At 34.7% G+C, this 21,176-nt stretch overlaps 3 protein-coding genes across 5 annotated transcripts in view; 2 read left to right on the forward strand and 1 right to left on the reverse strand.

The window, feature by feature from the left end:
- The first annotated feature begins 5,708 nt into the window (after nt 1–5,708).
- On the forward strand, nt 5,709–6,392 carry LOC113046462 (transcription factor SOX-14). Its single transcript, XM_026207311.1, has one exon. The coding sequence runs from the start codon at nt 5,709–5,711 to the stop codon at nt 6,390–6,392; it is 684 nt and encodes a 227-aa protein (XP_026063096.1).
- A 2,019-nt stretch (nt 6,393–8,411) lies between these two features.
- Nucleotides 8,412–10,158, forward strand: LOC113046421 (claudin-18-like). The gene is made up of 5 exons (XM_026207278.1): nt 8,412–8,669; nt 9,007–9,171; nt 9,315–9,486; nt 9,581–9,679; nt 9,794–10,158. The coding sequence occupies exons 1-5, from the start codon at nt 8,450–8,452 to the stop codon at nt 9,894–9,896; spliced, it is 759 nt and encodes a 252-aa protein (XP_026063063.1). The 5' UTR covers nt 8,412–8,449; the 3' UTR covers nt 9,897–10,158.
- A 92-nt stretch (nt 10,159–10,250) lies between these two features.
- The window catches only part of hfm1 (helicase for meiosis 1), a 28,785-nt gene continuing 17,859 nt past the window's right edge, over nt 10,251–21,176 (reverse strand). For all 3 annotated transcript variants that reach the window (XM_026206524.1, XM_026206523.1, XM_026206522.1), the window contains exons 28-40: nt 20,664–20,821; nt 20,471–20,574; nt 20,125–20,289; nt 17,187–17,264; nt 15,918–16,030; nt 15,671–15,753; nt 15,453–15,559; nt 13,937–14,020; nt 13,559–13,831; nt 13,368–13,440; nt 11,055–11,085; nt 10,783–10,913; nt 10,251–10,707 (exon numbers count right to left, since the gene is read on the reverse strand). In XM_026206524.1, the coding sequence (XP_026062309.1) occupies nt 10,641–10,707; nt 10,783–10,913; nt 11,055–11,085; nt 13,368–13,440; nt 13,559–13,831; nt 13,937–14,020; nt 15,453–15,559; nt 15,671–15,753; nt 15,918–16,030; nt 17,187–17,264; nt 20,125–20,289; nt 20,471–20,574; nt 20,664–20,821 (1,467 nt within the window). In that variant the 3' untranslated portion in view covers nt 10,251–10,640. The remainder of the gene's footprint in view (nt 10,708–10,782; nt 10,914–11,054; nt 11,086–13,367; nt 13,441–13,558; nt 13,832–13,936; nt 14,021–15,452; nt 15,560–15,670; nt 15,754–15,917; nt 16,031–17,186; nt 17,265–20,124; nt 20,290–20,470; nt 20,575–20,663; nt 20,822–21,176) is intronic.

Raw genomic sequence — 21,176 nt, forward strand, 5'->3', positions numbered from 1 at the left:
AATAAAAGTCCCGCCACAGCTCCTTAATCTGTTTTATTACTGCCTTATGGACTAAACTATACTTCTTGAAACATAAAACCTACATTACTGGGTTATTCCAATTCTTGGGTATCTCTTGATTCCTTTCCTTTTCAGATTTAATTACATAGAGATAAACACAGAAATATAATTCGTGTAGCAGTTTTTGTTTAATATTATAAGATTTCAACTATAACATTTATTCTAAGTGTTTAACAGGTTTTAAAAAACTCTACGGCCACACTAAATTTTATTCAGTGGTTTATTGTATTTCAAAAGGACAAAAAATTTTTTTCACAGATTTTAGATTAAGCGTGTGGTCGTCATGACAGAACTTAACAACAGCATATACAAATTATTAGCATATAATAATATTTAAAACATAATACAAACAAATCAAATATTTTGAGCATCCAATGTATTGTCTGTGGTTTCAGCCACATGCCCTATATTCAGAATCTCACAGATACAGTCATGACCACAAATATTGGCACCCTTGGCAAATATGATCAAAAAAGGCTGTGAAAATTCATCTGCATTGTTAATCCTTTTGATTTTTTATTTAAAAAATTCACAAAAATGTATATTTTCATTGGAAAATAAGAATTTAAAACGGAGGGGAAATATCATTATGAAATTAATGTTTTTCTCAAATACTCGTTGGACACAATTATTGGCACCCCTAGAAATTCTTATGAGTAAAATATCTCTGAAGTATATTCCCATTCATATTCACAATTTTGAGCACTCCAGCATGATTATAAACATGAAATTATCCAGCCATTGCTTCCTGTTTCACAGAAATATAAAGTGGAGGGAAAACAAAGCCCAAATTCCCTTAATCATCCATCAAAATGAGAAAAACCAAAGAATATTTTTCTGATGTGCAGCAACAGATAGTTGAGCTTCACAAATTGGTGAAGCGGCTTTAAGAAAAGAGCTAGAGCAGTGACAATTCCCATTTCCACCATCAGGGCAATAATTAAGAATTTCCAACCAACAGAAAATGTTACAAAACTGCCTGGAAGAGGACGTGTATCTATATTGTCCTAATGCACGGTGAGAAAGAGAGTTTGATTAGCTAAAGACTCTCCAACGGTCACAGCTGGAGAATTGCAGAAAATTGTTGAGTTTCTGGTTCAGAAAACCTTTAAAAAAATAGTCAAACATAACCTACATCATCACATGTTGTTTGGGAGGGTTACAAGAAAAATTCTCCTAGCTCATTCAAAAACAAACTAAAGCATATTCAGTTATCAGACACGACTGGAACTTCAAATAGGACCGGCTTCTATGATCAGATGAAACTAAAAAATGAGCTTTTTAGCAGTAAACACTCAAGATGGGTTTGGTGAAAACAGGGATAAAAAGTACACCATATGTACAATAAAATATAATGCTGTATTTTTGATGTTGTGGGCCTATATTTCTGCTGGAGGTCTGGGACATCTTTTTCAGATACATGGCATCATGGATTCTATCAAATACCAACAGATAAAAAAAACTCTAAGTGACTGACTCTGTTAGAAATCTTATAATGGGCCATGTTTGGATTTTCCAACTTTACAATAATCCAAACACAAACCTCAAAAACAACACAGAAATGGGTCACTGAGCACAAATCAAGCTTCAGCTATAGCCATTCCAGTTCTCTAACCTGAACCCTACAGAAAATGAGAGGAGTGAACTGAAGAAGGAGAAGCATCAACATGGAGCTGGGAATGTAAAGGGTCTTGAGTGATTCTGGATGAAGGAATGGTCTCTGATCTCTTGTCAGGTGTTCTCTAGCCTCATCAGGCATCACAGAAGACAGTTTTGAGCCGTTAAACTGGCAAATGGAGGTTTAAAAAATAATTCAATAAAAGGGTGTCCTTAATTGTGGCCAATGTGTATTAGAGAAAAACATTTATTTCAGAATGATATTTCTCCCCATTTTAAATTCTTATTATCCAATGTAAGGATACATTTTTGTGAATTTTTCAAATAAAACATTAAAGAATTAACAATGCAGATTAATTTTCACAGCCTTATTTGATCATATTTGCCAAGGGTGCCAATATTTGTGGGCATGACTGTATAACATTTATGATTGGCAGTGACCTCTAGTGGTTATAAACAGTAGGCAGTTGGTCATTATGAATTTTACAGAAAAACAAAGGTACAGGATGTTATTGAACGTAATAAACGTCATAAAGGATAAACGTCACAGGATGTTACTGAAAATGTGAAAAATACTCTACTTGTATTTAAAAATATATATTCTAATTTATCATAATGAATGGTGATTACTTTTTTCCTTGTTAAGAGTAAATGTACAGATTATCAGACTTATCTTTCTTTCTTTCTTTCTTTCTCTCTCATGCACACACAAAAAAATACCTGCATCTAAAACTGCATCTAAAAACTCAAAATATTTTTCTTTTCCTAACAAAGGTCAAGCATACCAAAGCAAGTAACATGCCATGATAAACAGCAACAAAGATTATTTTAGATATATGGAAAATAAATAAAACCTTCTGGATTACATATTTAATTGTAATGACATGACACTGATATGTGACAAACACTGCATTCTGTTCATCCCCCATCAACTCAAACTGAGTAAGTATTGCAATGCTTACAGAGCACCTTTCACGTAAAAGCTCCGTTTAATTTGCTCTGGCACATTTGAAGTCTTTAGACTGCATTTAGTGCTTTTCGCAGAAATGCCTTATTGCAAATGTCTCTAACTGACTGCTGACTGCTATGATTTGGGGCTTGCAGATAGGCAGGCAATAATGTCCCCCGGCTTTATCTCCAGTATTAATTTCACAGGGACGAGAGAGTGGCTGGGATAGATCATGACACCTAAGGATTTGAGCTGTCTCCGTCAGTCCTCCAACACCAATATTTCCATGAAAGGCTATTAAAGCAAAGCTTGACTTCTCTCAAATATGATTAAAATAAGCACAAGATTTATCCCCCAGAGCACAGGAAATCTGAAGGATTGCTCTTGAAGAGGTTTTCAAAATGCACCGCTTGAAGATGTCACTAATGCTTTACTATACTGAAGAAAGTCCAAGAGTAATCAGAGTCAGAATTTTATTTCATGATTGAATGCCTGTATTTACAGATTCATGCAACATGCAGAGAAAACGCTGTAGAAATTGCTTGAAATAATTTTGAGTGGTCAAAGGATTTTTGGGGCGTCAAACTGTATGTGCATATATTTATGTATATGTAGGTAGATGTTTGTGCATTTATATAGTTTTTGAATGATACAAATGTTTATATGCGCATAAATGCACACTTTGCCTTTACATACACTTTTTCTCACATTTCAGTACAATTTATTACAGTGTTTGTTACTTTCCCTTTTAATCTATTAAATACCTTTTATTGATTATCATTTTCATTATTATTATTATATATATTGCAATGATGCAGATATTTGTCAATCCTCCTGGGTAGTGGGAATTTAATTTAAATATATATATATATATTTTCTTTCCAACTTCATTTAGTTAAATGCAGAGAAAAAAAAAAATTATATATATATATATATATATATATATATATATATATATATATATATATATATATATATATATATATATATATATATATATAAAAGAAGAAGAAAGTTCCTTTAATGATTCTATCTCCTGGACACTCTCCTTTTATGTCTTTTTTCTCAAGCATTGTGTTTTCCATCTTCCTTATTAATTTGAAAAGATACTTCTGACATGAACCTGGGTTACAATATCACTTTTGCTTAGAGGAAGAACATATTATTCTGGTCAATTTGTGCTGTTAGCGACTTTAATCTAGCTAATCACTCTCTACAGGGGGCATATTGTCACATGCATTAGATTTCTCTTTCTCTCTTTCTGAGAATGCATCCATAGATGCAGACACAGCAATATAAACTATATATTGATAAAACTGCACTTAACATTTTTTACCTGGTGCAATGACCAAATATTTAACATATAAACATATAAAGTAAACATATTATACTTATGATTACTTATTTTAAACCTAAATGAATTAAAATGTTATAAACATTTGTCATTTTAAAGAAAAGTGCCTTATATTTATTAGTGAATGCTAAACTCTTTTCACACTATACTTGTCATTTGAGGTGATAAAAGAAGGCATCTAAAAGCAGGGTCTGGATTTGATAGCTCTTTCAATGGCTATTTTTTCTACCTGTAAAAGGCAAATGAAAAGCAATCAGCTTCCCAGCATGATCAGTGCCACCCTGTGTCAAAAATCCCTCAGTCAGGGAATACAATCTCATGATGGACACAGCAAATCACCAGCTGTCCTGTGGTCAGTTCATGCCCCTCTCATTTATCTGAACAATTCACACAAGCAGTGGGCTCGAGGCATGCATTAGGAAGGAATCTTTCTTTGACATGTAAGGATTATTCATGGCTAACGTGTTTATCCGTGGCAAGAAAATCCAGGCGTCTGCAGATGTTCCTTTTTGGACGTAATGGAAAATCATTTCTTTAGACTTCAGTCATTCTCATGCACTTTGCATTTTTACAAAGACACAACAGTTGGAAGGGTCAATTATCTGAGTATTATTTTGTTTCTTTTCTGCATGGTAAATAATCCAGTTCTTTATTCATACATCGGTTTATGATTAAAACAAAAACCGGCTATTAATAGAGGAAAATGTTGTTTTTGAGAATTTAACACATCTTCTACATGTTTATAAATTGCTATGCCATACTTGCATTTGTAACACTTGTGCAGATAAAAGTGGGGGAAAAAAGTTTAAAATGTTTTAGCTTGTAGCAAAACGTTGTGTGATAAACGTATAGCCTAAACATAATTGTCAAAGCAACCAGGAAATAATACTTTTTTAATGCTTTTTTTTTTAAGAAGTCTCTTGCTCACAAGAGGCTGAATTTATTTGATGAAAAATATATAACAAATAGTAATATAGTGAATCTAAAGTAACTGTTTTCCCTTTGAAAATATTTTAAATTATAGGCCTAATTTATTCTTTTCATTAAAGGATGAAATTTCAGCATCATTTCCAGCATCAGCATCTTCAGTGTCAAATGATCCTTCACCCTAATATGATAATTTGCTGCTCAAGAAACATTATTAATATTGTTAATTATTATTTCATTAAAAATTATTAACATTTTGATATGTATGCATGTATGCATTCAGGTTTGTTATGCCTATGATAGCTTTTGTTGTAAATAATCACTTAGTTTACTTAGTGTCCTCTTCGCACTGTAAGTTCAAGTGTGTGTGTGTGTGTGTGTGTGTGTGTGTGTTTGAGAGAGCGGCTTACCTAAACTTTTATAGGCAGCTTTAAAGTCATTTTTATTTCATTGAGTCTCTCTTTTTGAAGAAATCACTCTTTCTGGTGTTATTGTAAATGTATTATGTCGCTCACGCGCTGATTGGGCACGAGAGGTGATGATGTGTCAGAGCGCGCACCTCGCGGCAAAGCTTTCTTTGAAACTCTTAAAGAGATTTGAAACAAACATCCCACAGACCAAGCAGTCCTTCTCACACACTTAAGTTTCAGTGGCAAAACCCCTGCCTTTTAACCACCGCTGCACATCTCACCTCACTTCACCAGAGGAAGAACCCTCTCTTTCCACAGATGATTTCAATGGACTTTCAGGTGTTATATTAACTTTTTTTTATTATTATTATTGTGTGACACAAAGCAGCAAATGAACTCGAGAAACACGATGAAGCAGCCCATGGAGCACATCAAGAGACCAATGAACGCGTTCATGGTGTGGTCGCGAGGTCAGAGGAGACAGATAGCACTGGAGAACCCAAAGATGCACAACTCTGAGATCAGCAAGAGACTCGGCGCCGAGTGGAAGCTGCTCTCTGAGCTCGAAAAAAGACCGTACATCGACGAGGCCAAAAGACTGCGCGCCCAACACATGAGAGAGCACCCAGACTACAAATATCGACCGAGACGCAAAACTAAAGGACTGCTGAGGAGAGACACGCTGTTGACTTTACCGCGTCACGGCGAGCGAGAACTTCAAGCCATCTCAAATTTGGACAAACCTCGACCCCTTTATTCAGCTGCGTCCATGCAACAACCTTTCATGGAGCCGAGCCGGGCAAGTGTTAGCACTGGTTTTCAACATGAAAAACTTGCTTTAACCCCGGGCTCTTTGTCTTTCTCTTCAGCTTTTGGCTGTCAGAGTGGACACCGGTCCTTCGGGAGTCTGGGATGCTCGGGTCAGTACGCGCACACTCACTTGTCACCTGCAAACCCCGGATACCTGCTGCCCTGTAACTGTTCGCCCTGGTCTTCTTCCAGTCTCACACCTCCACTTGCCTATATAGTGTTTCCAGGTATGAGCCAGACTGCGGTCAGCTCTACAGCGCTGTGACTCAGTCCTTAAAATGTCATTAGTATCGCAGAAAGTTTTTTTTTCTCTCGAAGAGAGAAACAGATTTGTCTTTTCTTAGTTCAAGTTCAAGTTCAAGTGCAGCTCGTATAAATGTTGATTAAAATACGTTTAACTATTATTATTATTATTTACAATTGTATTTATTTGTTTGTTTGTATAGCTTACAGGATATTTGTTTTCACATTGTTATAAAGTCAATTTGCTAAACTATTATTGTAATAATGATAAATGTTACTGCCCAGAGTCAAAGATGACTTTTAACACAATCAAATGCAATGCACTGAGTTATGATTTGAATAGTCTTTGTATATTGACATTTTATCTTTGGAAATGTGAAGGCTGTATCATTGGAGCGAATAACTCGTTCGAAGACATTTTCTACATGCTAAACAGCAACAACAACACACACACTCATTATGATGTTAGTAATTTAAAATGCCCTGTTGATTTGTCCAGTATCTGTAAGTATTTTTAGCAGTAACTACGCATTTCAAATAAAACTTTATTTTTATTTTATTTTATTTTTTTATATATAATTACCGTATAGGCTACACGATATTTTAATATTATACAAAATAACCGAAATTTTTACTTACATTTAATTCGCAGTATTTGACCTGTGATAATTGCTATTTATTGACATTAGTCTTATGATTCATCCACAGGGTGTTATATGAAACATCCTTTGACCGCGTTCATAAGCTGTGACTGAAATGCTTAAGGGAACAAAACATTGTCATTAATTTTTCAATTGTAAACACATTTTCAATTGTCTGGTAAATGCTTGTCGGTTCTGTTTTCCATAATAAAGGCATATGTTAGTTCGGATTCCCTGGTTTCAACAAGTGCACTTTTGTGCTTCTGCCATTGTTTTCTTTCCCATATCCTGAACTCTTTTGCATGTTATTTAATCTTTATGTCGTTTATCTGTCCTCTGCCCTTAAAGTATGAATGATGAATGTTGTTCTAATTACAAATATGGGTTGCAAATCAGGGTTGAATATTTAGCCCAGTGAATAAAGCTCTATGGCTTTTTTTTGGGATCAACCTTTTATTGGTTTTCCACAATTCCATTTTTTTTTCTCCAATTCAATTTAACTGTATTGATAATCTATGAATATGTGTCATTGTAATATGTGAATTAATAGAAGCACAAGAGATGGGGGAGGGAATATCTATCTATCTATCTACCTATCTATCTATGCCAATTCTTTAGATCATAGATCATTTATATATATATATATATATATATATATATATATATATATATATATATACAGTTCATCTAACATTTGTAATTTCTTGCTAAAGCACTACACACACACACGTTTTCTACAGAAACTGCAGATTATATCTGGAACATATCCAAATGATTAACTACAATAAACAAGCTACAACTGCATGATATCATGCACAATCATAAAGGTGTTAATTTTTCCCCCCATAATTTATTGGATGATGTACAGCACTATACATCTTATCACATGCATCTTAATGTTATTAAATGCTATAACATCTTTGAAATCCTTGCTCATTCCACAATGGCTCATGTTTTCTAGGCTGTCCTCACAAATGTCATTAATTACGGTTATTAAGACTCTTTCATCATCTGCTGATTGTTCATGCATCAGTAATTGTCAAGTATTAAGCAGAGGAACAATCAGAGGTGAAGAAAAGGCAAAGAAAAGACTTTGTCTCGAGTTCAATGTTTACTCACCAAGTCAAAATGATCCTATAACTAGGTGTGCATTGTAAGGCCTGTCTGAACTGTTCTTAGATATTACACATCAAGTGACTTCAGGAATAATTTGCGTTAGTGTTCAGAGAGATGGGGCTTACGATGACTCCTTTCATATTTTTGTTGAAAGTAGGTGGAACTATGACAACTCAATGCTCATTCAGCATCACTTTATGAGTGTGCATGTGAGCTTTCACACTATAAAAAGCAGTTTCACCCTGTCCAGCTTCAGTCAACCTCAACACTTGTCACCACCAGCTTCACCAGATCATAGACAAGAAACGAAGACAGAGGCAGAATGAGTGCAACAGCGCTGCAGACCACAGGTTTTGTATCAGGCGCCATTGGTACGGTTGGAGTTCTTGCTGCCACGGTTATGGATGTCTGGTGCACCGAAGATCAGCAAGAGCACAGGCCAACCTACAGCCACCATTATAAGAGCCTGTGGAAGGACTGTGAGGTGTCCCAGACTGGACTCCCTGAGTGCCAACCTCTCAACAGCTACCTGAGCTACTCAAGTAGGTTAACATAATGTGATTATCTGTGTACAAACCCAGTAATGACATCCTATTCATCAATTCTATTTCTGAAATTAAATTTGTAAATTGTGCTGGAAATGATAAATTTTCACTAAACATTTCTAGTCCAAAAATACTGGTAAATAAAAAGTTTTTCCATGTCTCTGAAGAGGCGGTATCATCTGATTAAGTCCATTTTTAAAGGGACAGTTCACCTAAACATGAACATTCTGTCATCATTTACTCACCCTCATTGTATGGAATGCAAAAGATATTTAAAAATGTTAGTAACCAAACAGTTTTGATTCCTTTCTTTTCTTTTCCCTGTATTTTTCAGGAATTCTTCAGGCTATAAGAGCTCTGATGATTGTAGCGATTTTAGTAGGTGTGATTGCAGTGTTCATTGGATTCTTCTGCCTAAAGTGCCTCAATATGAGAAGCATGGATCTATTCACCAAGGGCAAACTGGTGCTGAGTGCAGGGATTTTGTTTATCATTGCTGGTAAACAAAAGCTTATTATTACTCAGTATTTAAACTAAACCCCACTGATCTTTCAACTGGTTTCTATTATGTTTACAAACTGTTATTGTTACAATAATTCCCAATATAATACACATGGCCCACATCAACTTTGTTCTTTTCAGGCATTTTTGATATTTCTGGATCATCAGTGTATGCTGATCAAATAGTGCCTAGTTTCATGATGCAATACCCAACCCAATACAATCAAAAGCAAGGAGAGAAGGGAGGAGTACACTGTGGGAATGGCATGGGCACCGGCACGGGTATGGGCGGACTTGATTCATTTGCTTCCAGGTAAGATGAAAAAAAAATCATATGATTCACAGGTGTCTGTTAAATGCTGAATGTCCAACTTCCTGTTATGTCTATCTTTGTTTTGAATGGTCAGGTACACATTTGGTCCTGCCCTCTATGTAGCCTGGGTAGGTGGAGCTTTGTTAATTTTGGGCGGAATTTTGAAATGCATCGCATTCAATACAATGCAAACGTAAGTTTCATTCCAACACAGAACTTCTATCTATCTATCTATCTATCTAAATATACTTTCTGTGATGCATATTAGGTTGATGGGTCATAAGCTAACTAGAATGTTCTATTTTAGCAACACTGATACGAGAGAGAGCTATTTTTACACAGCCCAGCGCAGTGGAACAAATGAAGACTGTCGCCTCCAGAGAATGAGAGGAGAACAACAACAAATTTAATCAAAGAAAACAAAAATCTTGTCAGACCTATGTAATGCCTTGCACTGATGAACTGATGTAATCTTTTTGAATGCTGATGATATTTGCATTTAAAATGTGTTCAGTGATTTGTAATGACTTTATTGTATAAGGGTGAATTGGCCAGATAAGGTGTGTGACACAGGGAGTGTCACAGGTGCTTAAGATTCAATAGGTCATCATTGGAAATAATTTGCCGTTTAAAATAATAATAAATTTTGCCACAACTATAATTGGCATGATGCAGCTTATTTTCTTGGCTGAGCCCAAATCATTTTCATCAATTAACAGAGGATGGAGAAGAGGGGGAAAAAATAGTCAAACTAAATGCTGATATTTTACAAGGTAGATATATTTTTTAAGGCACAAATAAACATCTTAAGGTGTATTCAGCTATGTAGATATCATAACATAGACTTGAATTTTTATATAAAGCTAATCAAAACTAACCCTAACCCTTAAAAAAAGGCCAGAGACAAAAACTTTTATCATTCATGACAATTTTGGACGTACTAAAAATCTGTGTCTTACAAATGTAATATTTACAGAGCAATTTTCCAATATTTCTTAAATATTCAATCTTAAAATACAGTTCAGCCCTTTCAAAATTGATAGAAAGCTCTTTGCCAACATATAACTTTTCTTTTGGTCATTCACATTCAACGTTAAACCAAGAACATTCTTACACAACAGTGTTAAATGTGCCAGGGATCCTTTACACCAACTCTAAAAAAGGCCATCAAACATACCCAGAAAAACACTGGTCTCATTGCAGATGTCCTTTGTGTGATCCCTGAAATTATTAAACAATGTTAACACACAGTAAATCTGTAATATGATAATTCAAGTTCTTTATTTCTTAAAATACCTGCTAACAGGTGTGTTTTCCTTCAAAGTTGCATCTGTCCATGTGATAAAATCAAATCTTCTTTGGACTGAAGGTGTTTTGGCTTGACTCTGGTTTGAAAGGGACTTCATACTCATTTCTGAACACACCGGCTGTGAGATGATTAATAAAACCAGCTAATAGTGACAAACACAGATACTGAGATCTTTTCTAGTACATACAAAATACATGGTACCATATTTTTCTTGAACAATTTGGGGGAAATATTCAAATAAGTAATTATGTATACTTACAATTTGAGAGGTAGAAGCCATTGGTAGGATCCTGAAAAATAAATATAGAAATGAATACATACATGAATAAAATGTTTTGATTTCATTTATTAATTTACTATTTAATTAAACCTTTTGGGGATTTCAACCAATACCACTACTGATTTTCCGTCATCACGACACATATAGTCTCCTAGAATTCACACTTTGCATTCAGTTAACTGATCCATACAATCATGCATGAAATAAAAGTTTGCATTATGTGCGTTACAGATGAACTTGAAGTCTTTATTCATTTGAAATGTCAATAGATCATCTTTGGGTTGGTAATGCAAGTTCATGATCCGATTTGTGAACAGATGATTCTTTTGAGTCAACATTTTAAAATAATCTTTTTGTTTAAAAAAAAAAACAGTGTGGAAACCAATGGTTCGCAAATTGGATAGATCTGAGGTGTAGGGCTCGCAAAATCACTAGCCCGACGTTCCGGGGCTATTGTGTTTTTCAGTCGGGCTCCAAAACTATCCCTGCCCTGCACGATGGGCTATTATGAATACTGATTTAAAATTCCTAATTTGATTCACGTTGTTTACTCGCTTGAAGGAGTGAAACGGATCGTAGCTGATCGTTTGCACTTGTTTCTAGTCTTGCCGATTCAAGTGTTTTAAACCATTCATGCGCGTTCAGAGCTTGTGTGGACTCATTCAATGTACACGCTGAGTGCAGCGTTTCAGACAATGCACTTACACAGAATTGATTACTCTTTTGCGTATCCTTGATTCTGAATATACACATACATACAAAATTATCTCAAAATAATTGTCTCTGCAAATATTCTCGGTTATGTCTTAAGTGAACGTATACAGTGGAGAAAGAAATCTCCTGTGCATTATTATATTCCTGTCCTTTTAATACCAGCTGCTCCATTAGGGGCACCTGATGTCAGAGAGTGAGATTTGCATCTCATTCACAAAGCTAAAATCGGACCATTCAGTTTTTACTTCAGTTTTTTTAATTATACAATCCAAATAACATATTTAGCATCTTTTTTTGGATAGTTATTGAAATTTTCTTGTTTAAATTGAGATAATTCTTTTAGTGGTATGATTTTTTTTAAAAATTTGATATAGGATTTGTTTTAAAATTTCAAGCTATTTTATTATTTTTATTATTTATTATTATTATTTACATTTCACAAAGAAATATGCAGCATTTTGTCTTTTGTCTAATAATGAAAGGACACATTTTCAATTATAATTTGTCTTAAATCTCATTTTGTAATAAATAAATACATATATAAATTGTAAGAAAATTGTATGGTGTAATCTGTATTGTGAATTTTATTGCATCATACGTTTATTGAATCATTACATTCCTTACATCATGCTGATTTGACCACAGTAATGTTCAGCTGACTACCAAAACCTGAAGCTACCAAAACCTGAAGAATGCCTGTCCGAAGAGGTACCAGGGATTTTGACTTTTGCCACCCCAGGCATGTTTTTCCCAAAAGCATCATTAACAACGTCATTGCTTGCGACTGTGGGAGACGAGCCCTGTCAATTTTGACTGAGCGATTCTTTTGCGACTCTTTTTCACTTAAAGTTTGGGCCATTCGTTAAATAAATCTATTGTATAACTTGGACAACTGTGCCTGTTGTTTTGGCTACTTTTATTATGTGTTTGGTGTGTCTGGATTCGTTTTGAAGCTTGGAATGCAGCACGAAACGGCCTAAAATCCCATTCATTGTATTCAAATTGAATTTATATTGATTGGAAGATTTAAATGACATAAAAAAAATTTCGTTGTTCATAGAAATTCTGTGGAAAATTTATGTTCTAAAAATAAAATGCAAAGAAAACACAAATCTTATGGCTGGTAGATGTCGGCAAGCATAAAAACAAGACATCAAGTTAATACGTTCCATTGTGTTACAAAGTATTTCAAAGTATTCTAAAGTATATAGATTAAGTTGCTAAACCTGAGTAATCTAACAAAATATGTTACTGATTACTTTTTAAAGCTTGTATTTTGTAGTCTGTAGTGAAATACATTTATATATATATATGTGTGTGTGTGTGTGTGTGTGTGTGTGTGTGTGTGTGTGTATTTCTTTCTGAGGCATTTGGCCAAAAGGATAGCTCAACAGATATTACAAATGACATAGAAACAGTTTCTTATTACACCCCCAGGACCCTAGCATTTTTGCTCTTAAATTCCTATTAAACATGTTTTTAATGAGTCGGAAGTGGACGACTTTCGGGTGATTAGAAAAATGCCCCACAACATAATTGCAATTGTACTGAAACACATTTGAATGAAGAGTGGGTTACCTTTGTGGCAAGACAGGACTTGCAGTTCCTTGTATGGTTTGTGCTGTACATTGTGAGGCTGAAGCCAAACCTCCTAATACACAAAAAACCACAAACTTTTAGTATTTAAAGTTCGACTATTTGACCAAGATTAAACATCCAAAGATACATTACAAATAGCAAAAAGTGAATGAAAAATGAGCCTAACAAACCAGCATTTGAAGATTGACCATGGTCTGTCATTGGGTTGTATAGTTTGTAATCACAGCACACCTCACTAGCTTCAACTAGGTTACCATCATCAAAATCATCCCAATCATTCACTCCCAGGTCAAAGGTCACATCAAGAGAACCAGACCAGAGCTGGTCAGAGTCAGCACTGTGCTCTGGGTTTGCATGGGCAGTATAAACACTTGCTTGATTAGCACTTATTCTGTTCATATTTCCATCTTTGCATGGCTTGAGCTGACTGTGAATCAAAACCCCTAAAAAAGATGATGTGTAACAGATTATTTCAGTTTTATGTAAGGAAAACTGCTTTACTATTATGAACAATCTATAGCAAGCATTAGATGCTCTAAAAAACATACTTTGAGGTAAAGCCAAAGGTTGAGAATGTCCTAATGCTGGGTCTCCAATTTCAGAATAAATGTCTCCCAGCTTATCATTGTAACCTGTAGAAAGTTTGACATTTTATACGTCAGACTTAAGAGCTCTTAAAAAAACTAGATGGAGGAGAAAAACGAAATATTCCTCATTTAAACTTGATGTACTAAAAAGAGTAACACTAAAATGACTAAAATAACAATCTAAGAACCTCACAGACATTCAAAAATGTGATAAGCGTTACAAAAACATTTTACTAAAATGTATAAAGCAAAATGAAATAAGAAAATCTAAAAAATAAATATTATAATATCTCAATGATAAAACGTGATCTGTGCTGGCAAAATGAGCAAAAAAAAAAGGGGGTCATTTTATTTTCTATTTTATTTTATCACTAGGTGTACCCTAGTGATTCAGGACAAGCTAAAAACACGTTTTGGAAAATGGATTCATGGTGTACTCACTTATTATGTTCATTTTTCTACATTTTGAACACAAACAAAGTTACGGACCGCAGCTCTGATTGGTTGTTTTTTTACCGGGAGCAGTCTGTAACTGCAAATGGCAATAGGACCACTGGGAGGAGCCAGAGGAGCTTGATTTTTTTCACAAATTATCTGTCTCATATTCTACTGTCAGGAAATAATGACATGTAAAAAATATTTTTTTACAAAAGTTCCCTACAGCACCTTTAATAATAATTACTTAATAATAATTGTTTTCTTAATAATAATTACTATATTAGTAAGCACAATATGGTTGTTTCTTTTTTTATATTTGTTATAATAAAAACAAATGAAATTAAAAACAGTAGAACAAATATAAGAAAAAAATAATGCATTACCTTTTCATTTTACATTTAAACAAAAACATTCAAGAATTTTTAAAAAAAATCCCTTTAATGTATTCAGTACAAATAAATTGATTATTAAAACTTCAAAAGCAGTTCAATCAAGAGCAGTGAATTTCTTTTCTCTTTTCTTTTATTTTCAGATTAACATTAGCGAGACAGACGGTCTATATATATCAATACCTACTGTAATGCACAGATCTAATATAATGCTACATATCAGAGGTTTTTCACCCAACAATTCCCCAAAATGTTCACTTAAGACATAACAGATTATGTCTGTAATGCATGAATACTTAAATAGTGTAATTATGTGTTTGTGCATATTTATTGGGATCGTGCGCTGTTGGGAGGGCCTTCATGCACGTGTTTCGGATGAGAGTCAGCATACTCCTCTCAGAAAATGTAAGCCATTGCTAGACGAGGGCTTAATTAAATTTTATTTTAGAAAACCCCAAATTCTACTAAAACAGGGGTTTTCTGGGGTTTTTTTGCCAGTAGCTCAAAAATAGCCCTTCCAACTCATTTTGCCAGCACGAGCCACAAATAATCAAATAACACTGATTCATCCTCATGTTCACTGTTAACTACAACATTTTCTGTCAAACTCTGAGTGTATGTGATAAGTATGTCATGATGAGTAAACATACCATCATGGTATGACTCAAATGATGAATTCACATGTTGAGCGTCAAAACTGGCCTCTAGATCCTTTATTTCATATGTACTTTGAGTGTAACGCTGACTTCCCTCAAACCTTAAAGAGTGAATGTCAACATCATGAATGTCAAAATAACACTATCTCAACAATGTCAACTTTATTAACATTAATAAGTTAACTTCTGTAGCCAGCAGAAAACCCATATACCTCTTGGCAGCAGGAAGTGTGTCTTTGGGTTTGTATGAGAACTGCTGCATGCTTGCAGCTGCTGTCCCATTATTCATTCTCATCTACAAGGAAAGTCAAGAAAACAGGGCCGAGACTATGACACATACACAATACAGCATACTGTGCAAAAATAAATTCTAGCAATTCAAGGGGACTATCCTTGATTATAATGGATCATATTTTTGAGAGTTATGTACATATATCCCTTGACAGTCAGAATTCTGACCTTTAAACGTTTCACAGGAGTCTCACAGAGTCTTTCGTTCCTTATTTTTAGATTGTTGAGGTACGAGGTGAAATTTGACTGACTTGCAGACCTTTTAATCACACCAATTTTGCCTATAAGAGAAACTAGATGACTCAAGCAGCACAAATAATGACAGAATGGTGTAGGATAGGGTTCCTCAATTTTTTTCCACTGAGGGCCAAATTCTGCCAACAATACCAATGGCCAATGACCATGTTAGGACAAAAATTTTTTGTTTAAAATCTGTTTTTAATTGTTGTTAAAAGATTAATATTCAAAATTTTTCCCCCAGTAGTCAAATAATTCCCCAATTATTCAAATAATTCTAAAAAAAAATTGTAATCAGACACAGAAAACAAAAGACCTTTGCTTGTAAAATATTAAAAACAAATCTGGAAGTCCTTTTCTGCCATGCAAGTCAACTGTTTCTGCTCTTTTGGATCTCTTCTCTCCACTTTCTCTAACTGCAGATTCAATTATTATATCTGTCATCATTAATATTTTTATACTTACATTTTTTGGGTGGAACTGTAACACCATGTCCCAACCATACGTGATGCGACACCATAAGAGGTAACTACTTTACTTTTCCTTGTAGTTTTTGTCCTAACCACCCACAACAGTGTCACACGACAAGTTTGAATTTTGAAACTGTTACTATTTTTTGCGATGTCACGGCTGAAGCAACATACAAACTATGACAGTAATAATCCCAGGTAATGATCCTGTGCTTCAGTGTTACAAGTGTTTAATGGGAGTTTGAATATTATTTTGCGTGACCTTTATAGCTATACTAAAAGCAACAATAGATACCTCAGATCTTAAAAATAATTTAAAGAAACTTGTGCTATGAATTCAATGTGAACCAGCACAAGTATTCCATAATTGATACGGTATCACTCACACAAAATTGTTCAGTCCAATCACATTTGAATTGTCTGTTTATTGTGTCCACTGTTCTTCATACTCGCCATGTTTTTGCTGTCACACCACATCCAGTATTGACAACATCACTGATTATAATGGAACAAATAATAATATTGTATTTTGTCATGCACACTACACTGCTCGCGTCCTGTTAGTGCACGATGTTAGTCTAATGACATTGCCTGATGAAACATTCAAATTTTCATGCCACATAATATAAAATTAGTGCAGGCCAAACATTTTTCTCTCAAGGGCTGGATGTGGCCTGCGGAGCACCTATTGAGGAACCCTGGTATAGGATCATGAGTCTTTCATACTCACAGCAGTCATGTCCACAGAGCTCCTTGTTTTTGCAAAGATGATGGCACTGTCTCTTACCTATATTCAGAGCCACTGGATCTATAAAGAAAATGACTATATTAAGTTAAATATAATCTTTGAAAGTATCCAAAAAATTAAGCTGTGGTGTTTGAGCCAAAACATTTTATACTTTATTCCATTTCAGCAGATTTATTGGAGGGTCTGGTATTAATATTAACCTTGGGGGAGAACCAAAAGATGTCTTTGAGATGGATATAACAAACACACGTATTTATTATTGTTAGGGATGCACCGGTTGACCGGCCATAAATCGGAACCGGACGGTTTTTGCTTAAAATACGCAATCGGCAATCGACAGGTTTTTGGTCTTTAGGCCGATTTTTCCGGAAGTGCGGCCGCGTGCACAGACTACATTGTAATCGTTCGCTATGTCGTTTGTGTGGAAGTATTTCGAAATATGTGCGCAGGACACGGGCAACCGTTCAGCACTGGAAGTGCAGAGCTATATGTCTGAGGCAAAGATAGCAGGGAACCATCAGCCGCTGGTGTACTGGCGCACAAATAAGAGCCCCTTTTCTGTGCACACTAAAGCTGTGCGAGCATATACTGTACCGGTCCGCGCCCTGAACACGAGTAGACGGTGTAGAGATGTTCAGATCAACTTCTCACGTGTTGGATGAGAAACTAAACGGACTTTTCGGAATTTTTTTTTTTTTGTAAAGTGGAACTTGCATACTCGTTTGAAAAGCCAGAAGTAAATGTCAGTTCTGTATAGGATGATTATTTTTATTTTACCTTAAAATTACATCGACTTGATTTAAAAATCACCTGCTGTAGCACACTGAGAAAAAGTGTTTCATTCATCCAATTAAAACATTTTAGGGTAATGATTCACATCTAAATTTTTTTTACTTGGGAGAATAGTTATTTATTTTTCATTGGCTCAAGTTAAAAAATATATAGATGTGAATCATTACCCTAATTTTTTTTTTTTTATTGGATGAATGAAAACGCTTTGCATCTTTGTTTTATTCGCACCAACATTATTTGATTTTAACATTTTGGAATAATCTATTTATATAGCATACTTTTATTTAGTCTGTAAATAAAGACATTGGTAAAGACCTTTTATTTAAAACCAAATTTAAAAACAAAAATAATGAATGCTGAACAAGAAACATCTTATTGAATGTGTGTTGACTGTGTTGTTTGGATTGTAGAACTATGCAGTTATTGCCTTTAATTTCACATGGTTACAGTCAGTGCCGGCCGAAGGGTTGTGGGGCCCTAGGCGAGATAAAAAAAAGGGCCCACAGGTGTAAAAACAGTGAGAAGAGAGCACATAAAATACAATTTCAATATTTAAGTGTATACATTTTTATTACCTGTAACAAACTCAACATGTAATACATGTATAAAAATATTTAATCAGATTTAAATTTGGAAAGAGGAGGAGACCTTTTTTTTTTTTTTTTTTTAGCATGAATTAGTGGGATGGATAATTAATAGATTATTTAATGAAACATGCTGAATGTGACCTAATTTTCTCTCACATATCACAAACGTATGCCTGTGATCATGGGCATCATCACATTTATTAAAACAAGTATTAATACTACACTAATAAATAATGTATTATGTTTATCGAAACATACCTTTACTTTGAGCCTGCTTTTCTTCATCTGCTTTTCTCTTCTTTCTTTTTTTGGCTCCCGAAAGATATCGTTTGGATGCCATTTAATTTCAAATTAAAATAGCATCAATGTGCATTGCATAAATTAGAAATACGTCGATCAAAAATAGCAACCAGACTTATGACGTTATATAACTTTAGACTTGTTTAAGACACTTTCTCGAGTATATATCGAAAGGAATTTACAGAGATATGTGGCTAAGTGGAATATGTTGAATCTGTACTAGGAATACGTTACGACATTCTAGTTCACCCAATAGCCTATTGAGGGATGTGTTATGCTAAATAGAGTGTGGTGCTGCTGTGTATGTTTCTAATCTTTTTTCCACTTTTATTTAGACAGTTTATTATTATTATTGTTATTATTATTATTATTATTGTTTTCAGCTATTTTTCATGTATGAATTATTCAGAGATATTCTTTTAATAAAATATGTTTTGTATTTTGCTCACTGTCATTGTGAATTGTATCATGTTTAATGGGGTTGTGACGAGTGGGGCGGGGCCGAGAGACGTGGGAACGAGGAGGGAGGACAGGTGTAGTGATTGGAGATGAGCTGCACCTGGCCTCCCTCCTCGTTCCCACGTCTCTCGGCCCCGACCCACTCGCCACAGGGGTCTGTGCATTACACAGGCATCATAATTGACAAATGATCACCTATGCTATTTGTTGACATTTGAAAAAATAAAACAATTAAAAATGCGTGACATCATTCGTGGGGCCCTCAAATCAAAGAGAGGTCCCAGGCGACCGCCTGTATTGTCTGTTGGACGGTCCGGCACTGGTTACAGTTCATCTTTAAATTTAAGGCCAGTTCTCTGTAGTTTCAACCCAATTCAAAAACAAAAGCTAAATGCTGATGTCTGTTACATCTATGTTTGTATTCAATGTAGGCTACTTATTGTGCAGTTACTGCTGTTAATTTCAGATGGTTGCAGTTATTGTTTTCAATAGCCAAAAGCCGGTTTGGCCTATTAAATACCAAATAATCATCTTGTTTATGCACACTTTCCTTCTTTCTTGTTTGTTGCTTAAAGATAAAAATAAAATTTAAAAAAATCGGAAATCGGAATCGGCCAGTTTGTTTGTAAAAAATCGGTATCGGTATGGGCCATGAGAAATCATGATCGGTGCATCCCTAATTATTGTGTCTTACCTACACGCTTGTAATTTAAATAGTTCAAATGTATTGTACTTCTATCTGAATCTGATCATATTGTGATCATGTTGTCAAGGAGTCTGACCTCTGTTTGACGGAGCTGGAGCTGTCAGTGTAGTGTCTTGTGTCTTCTCCATCTTGTAAATCCTCTGAACTCTCCATGTAGGGTTCTCTGTAATGCAGGACTCAGCTCCAAACCTTTTCACTCCTGAGTAGTAGACGCTGTACTTCTGCTGAACGTCCAGTCCCACTACACAATCAACGATCATTAATTAATCTAAAATATTACTAGAAATTACCAGAAGACTCTACATGAAGATATTTATGCTAGACAAATATTTAAAATTTTATTGAATTACACTATTTGAACATCCAAAAAACCATTATGGCTAGTTTAATTACTCCCAGACATGGGCTATGTGACCACTGACCGTATTCAGAGCTGATCAAATGAATGCTTAGCTCCTCTCCCTTTGGTGCTCTTGTCACCTCGATTCTCTTTGACCAGCTCCCAGATTTCGAGAGCAATGTGTTCCTTGAGAAAGAAATGAAGCATCTCTTTCATCTATTCATATTTTAAGGAAAATGAACTTGCCTTTGATTTTTCAATCACATAGATCTTACAGGATTTTCTGCTGGAAAACTACATTATTGTCACAGTCTCCAATAATGAGGGTGACATAATGGTGGTCTGGTGCTTTCTGTTTTGATGCCAACTCCTTGAAATTCATCAAGTTCACTGTGACAGAAATCTCAGCTGTGGAGAGACTGTATCGTGGAATCTAGGAAAATATGTGATTAAATACAATTATATAAGAAATAGTAAAATTATGATGGCTCAAAATGCAGTTTTTCTTATTATCTTTAATATTTTGAGATTAAGATGTTTATGTGATGTATACGCAAAATTATGTATTCTAGGTCCTGTAACAGGTTGCCATTTTCCATTTATTTGTACTTTTTTGCCTTTACTAGCTTTAATGTAGATAGTCCTGAAGGAAATTTTAAAAGTACAAATTTGTCATGTAGTCTATCATAAATGCTGCATTAATAATAATTGAAAATAATAAGCAATAGGCAGTTTAAAATAATATTTTATGGCGATTAGAAGGTTGTCAAACATAAAAAAAAACATAT

This window comes from Carassius auratus, chromosome 27, assembly GCF_003368295.1.
Source record: "Carassius auratus strain Wakin chromosome 27, ASM336829v1, whole genome shotgun sequence".
Taxonomy (NCBI): domain Eukaryota; kingdom Metazoa; phylum Chordata; class Actinopteri; order Cypriniformes; family Cyprinidae; genus Carassius; species Carassius auratus.

What these genes read in the sequence shown, in the direction of transcription:
- LOC113046462 (XM_026207311.1), top strand. Translation starts at nt 5,709, where the DNA reads ATGAACTCGAGAAACACGATGAAGCAGCCCATGGAGCACATCAAGAGA.
- LOC113046421 (XM_026207278.1), top strand. Translation starts at nt 8,450, where the DNA reads ATGAGTGCAACAGCGCTGCAGACCACAGGTTTTGTATCAGGCGCCATT. An exon ending in GATTTTGTTTATCATTGCTG is followed by an intron (nt 9,172 to 9,314) that starts GTAAACAAAAGC and finishes TGTTCTTTTCAG; the next exon opens with GCATTTTTGATATTTCTGGA. An exon ending in CTTGATTCATTTGCTTCCAG is followed by an intron (nt 9,487 to 9,580) that starts GTAAGATGAAAA and finishes TTGAATGGTCAG; the next exon opens with GTACACATTTGGTCCTGCCC.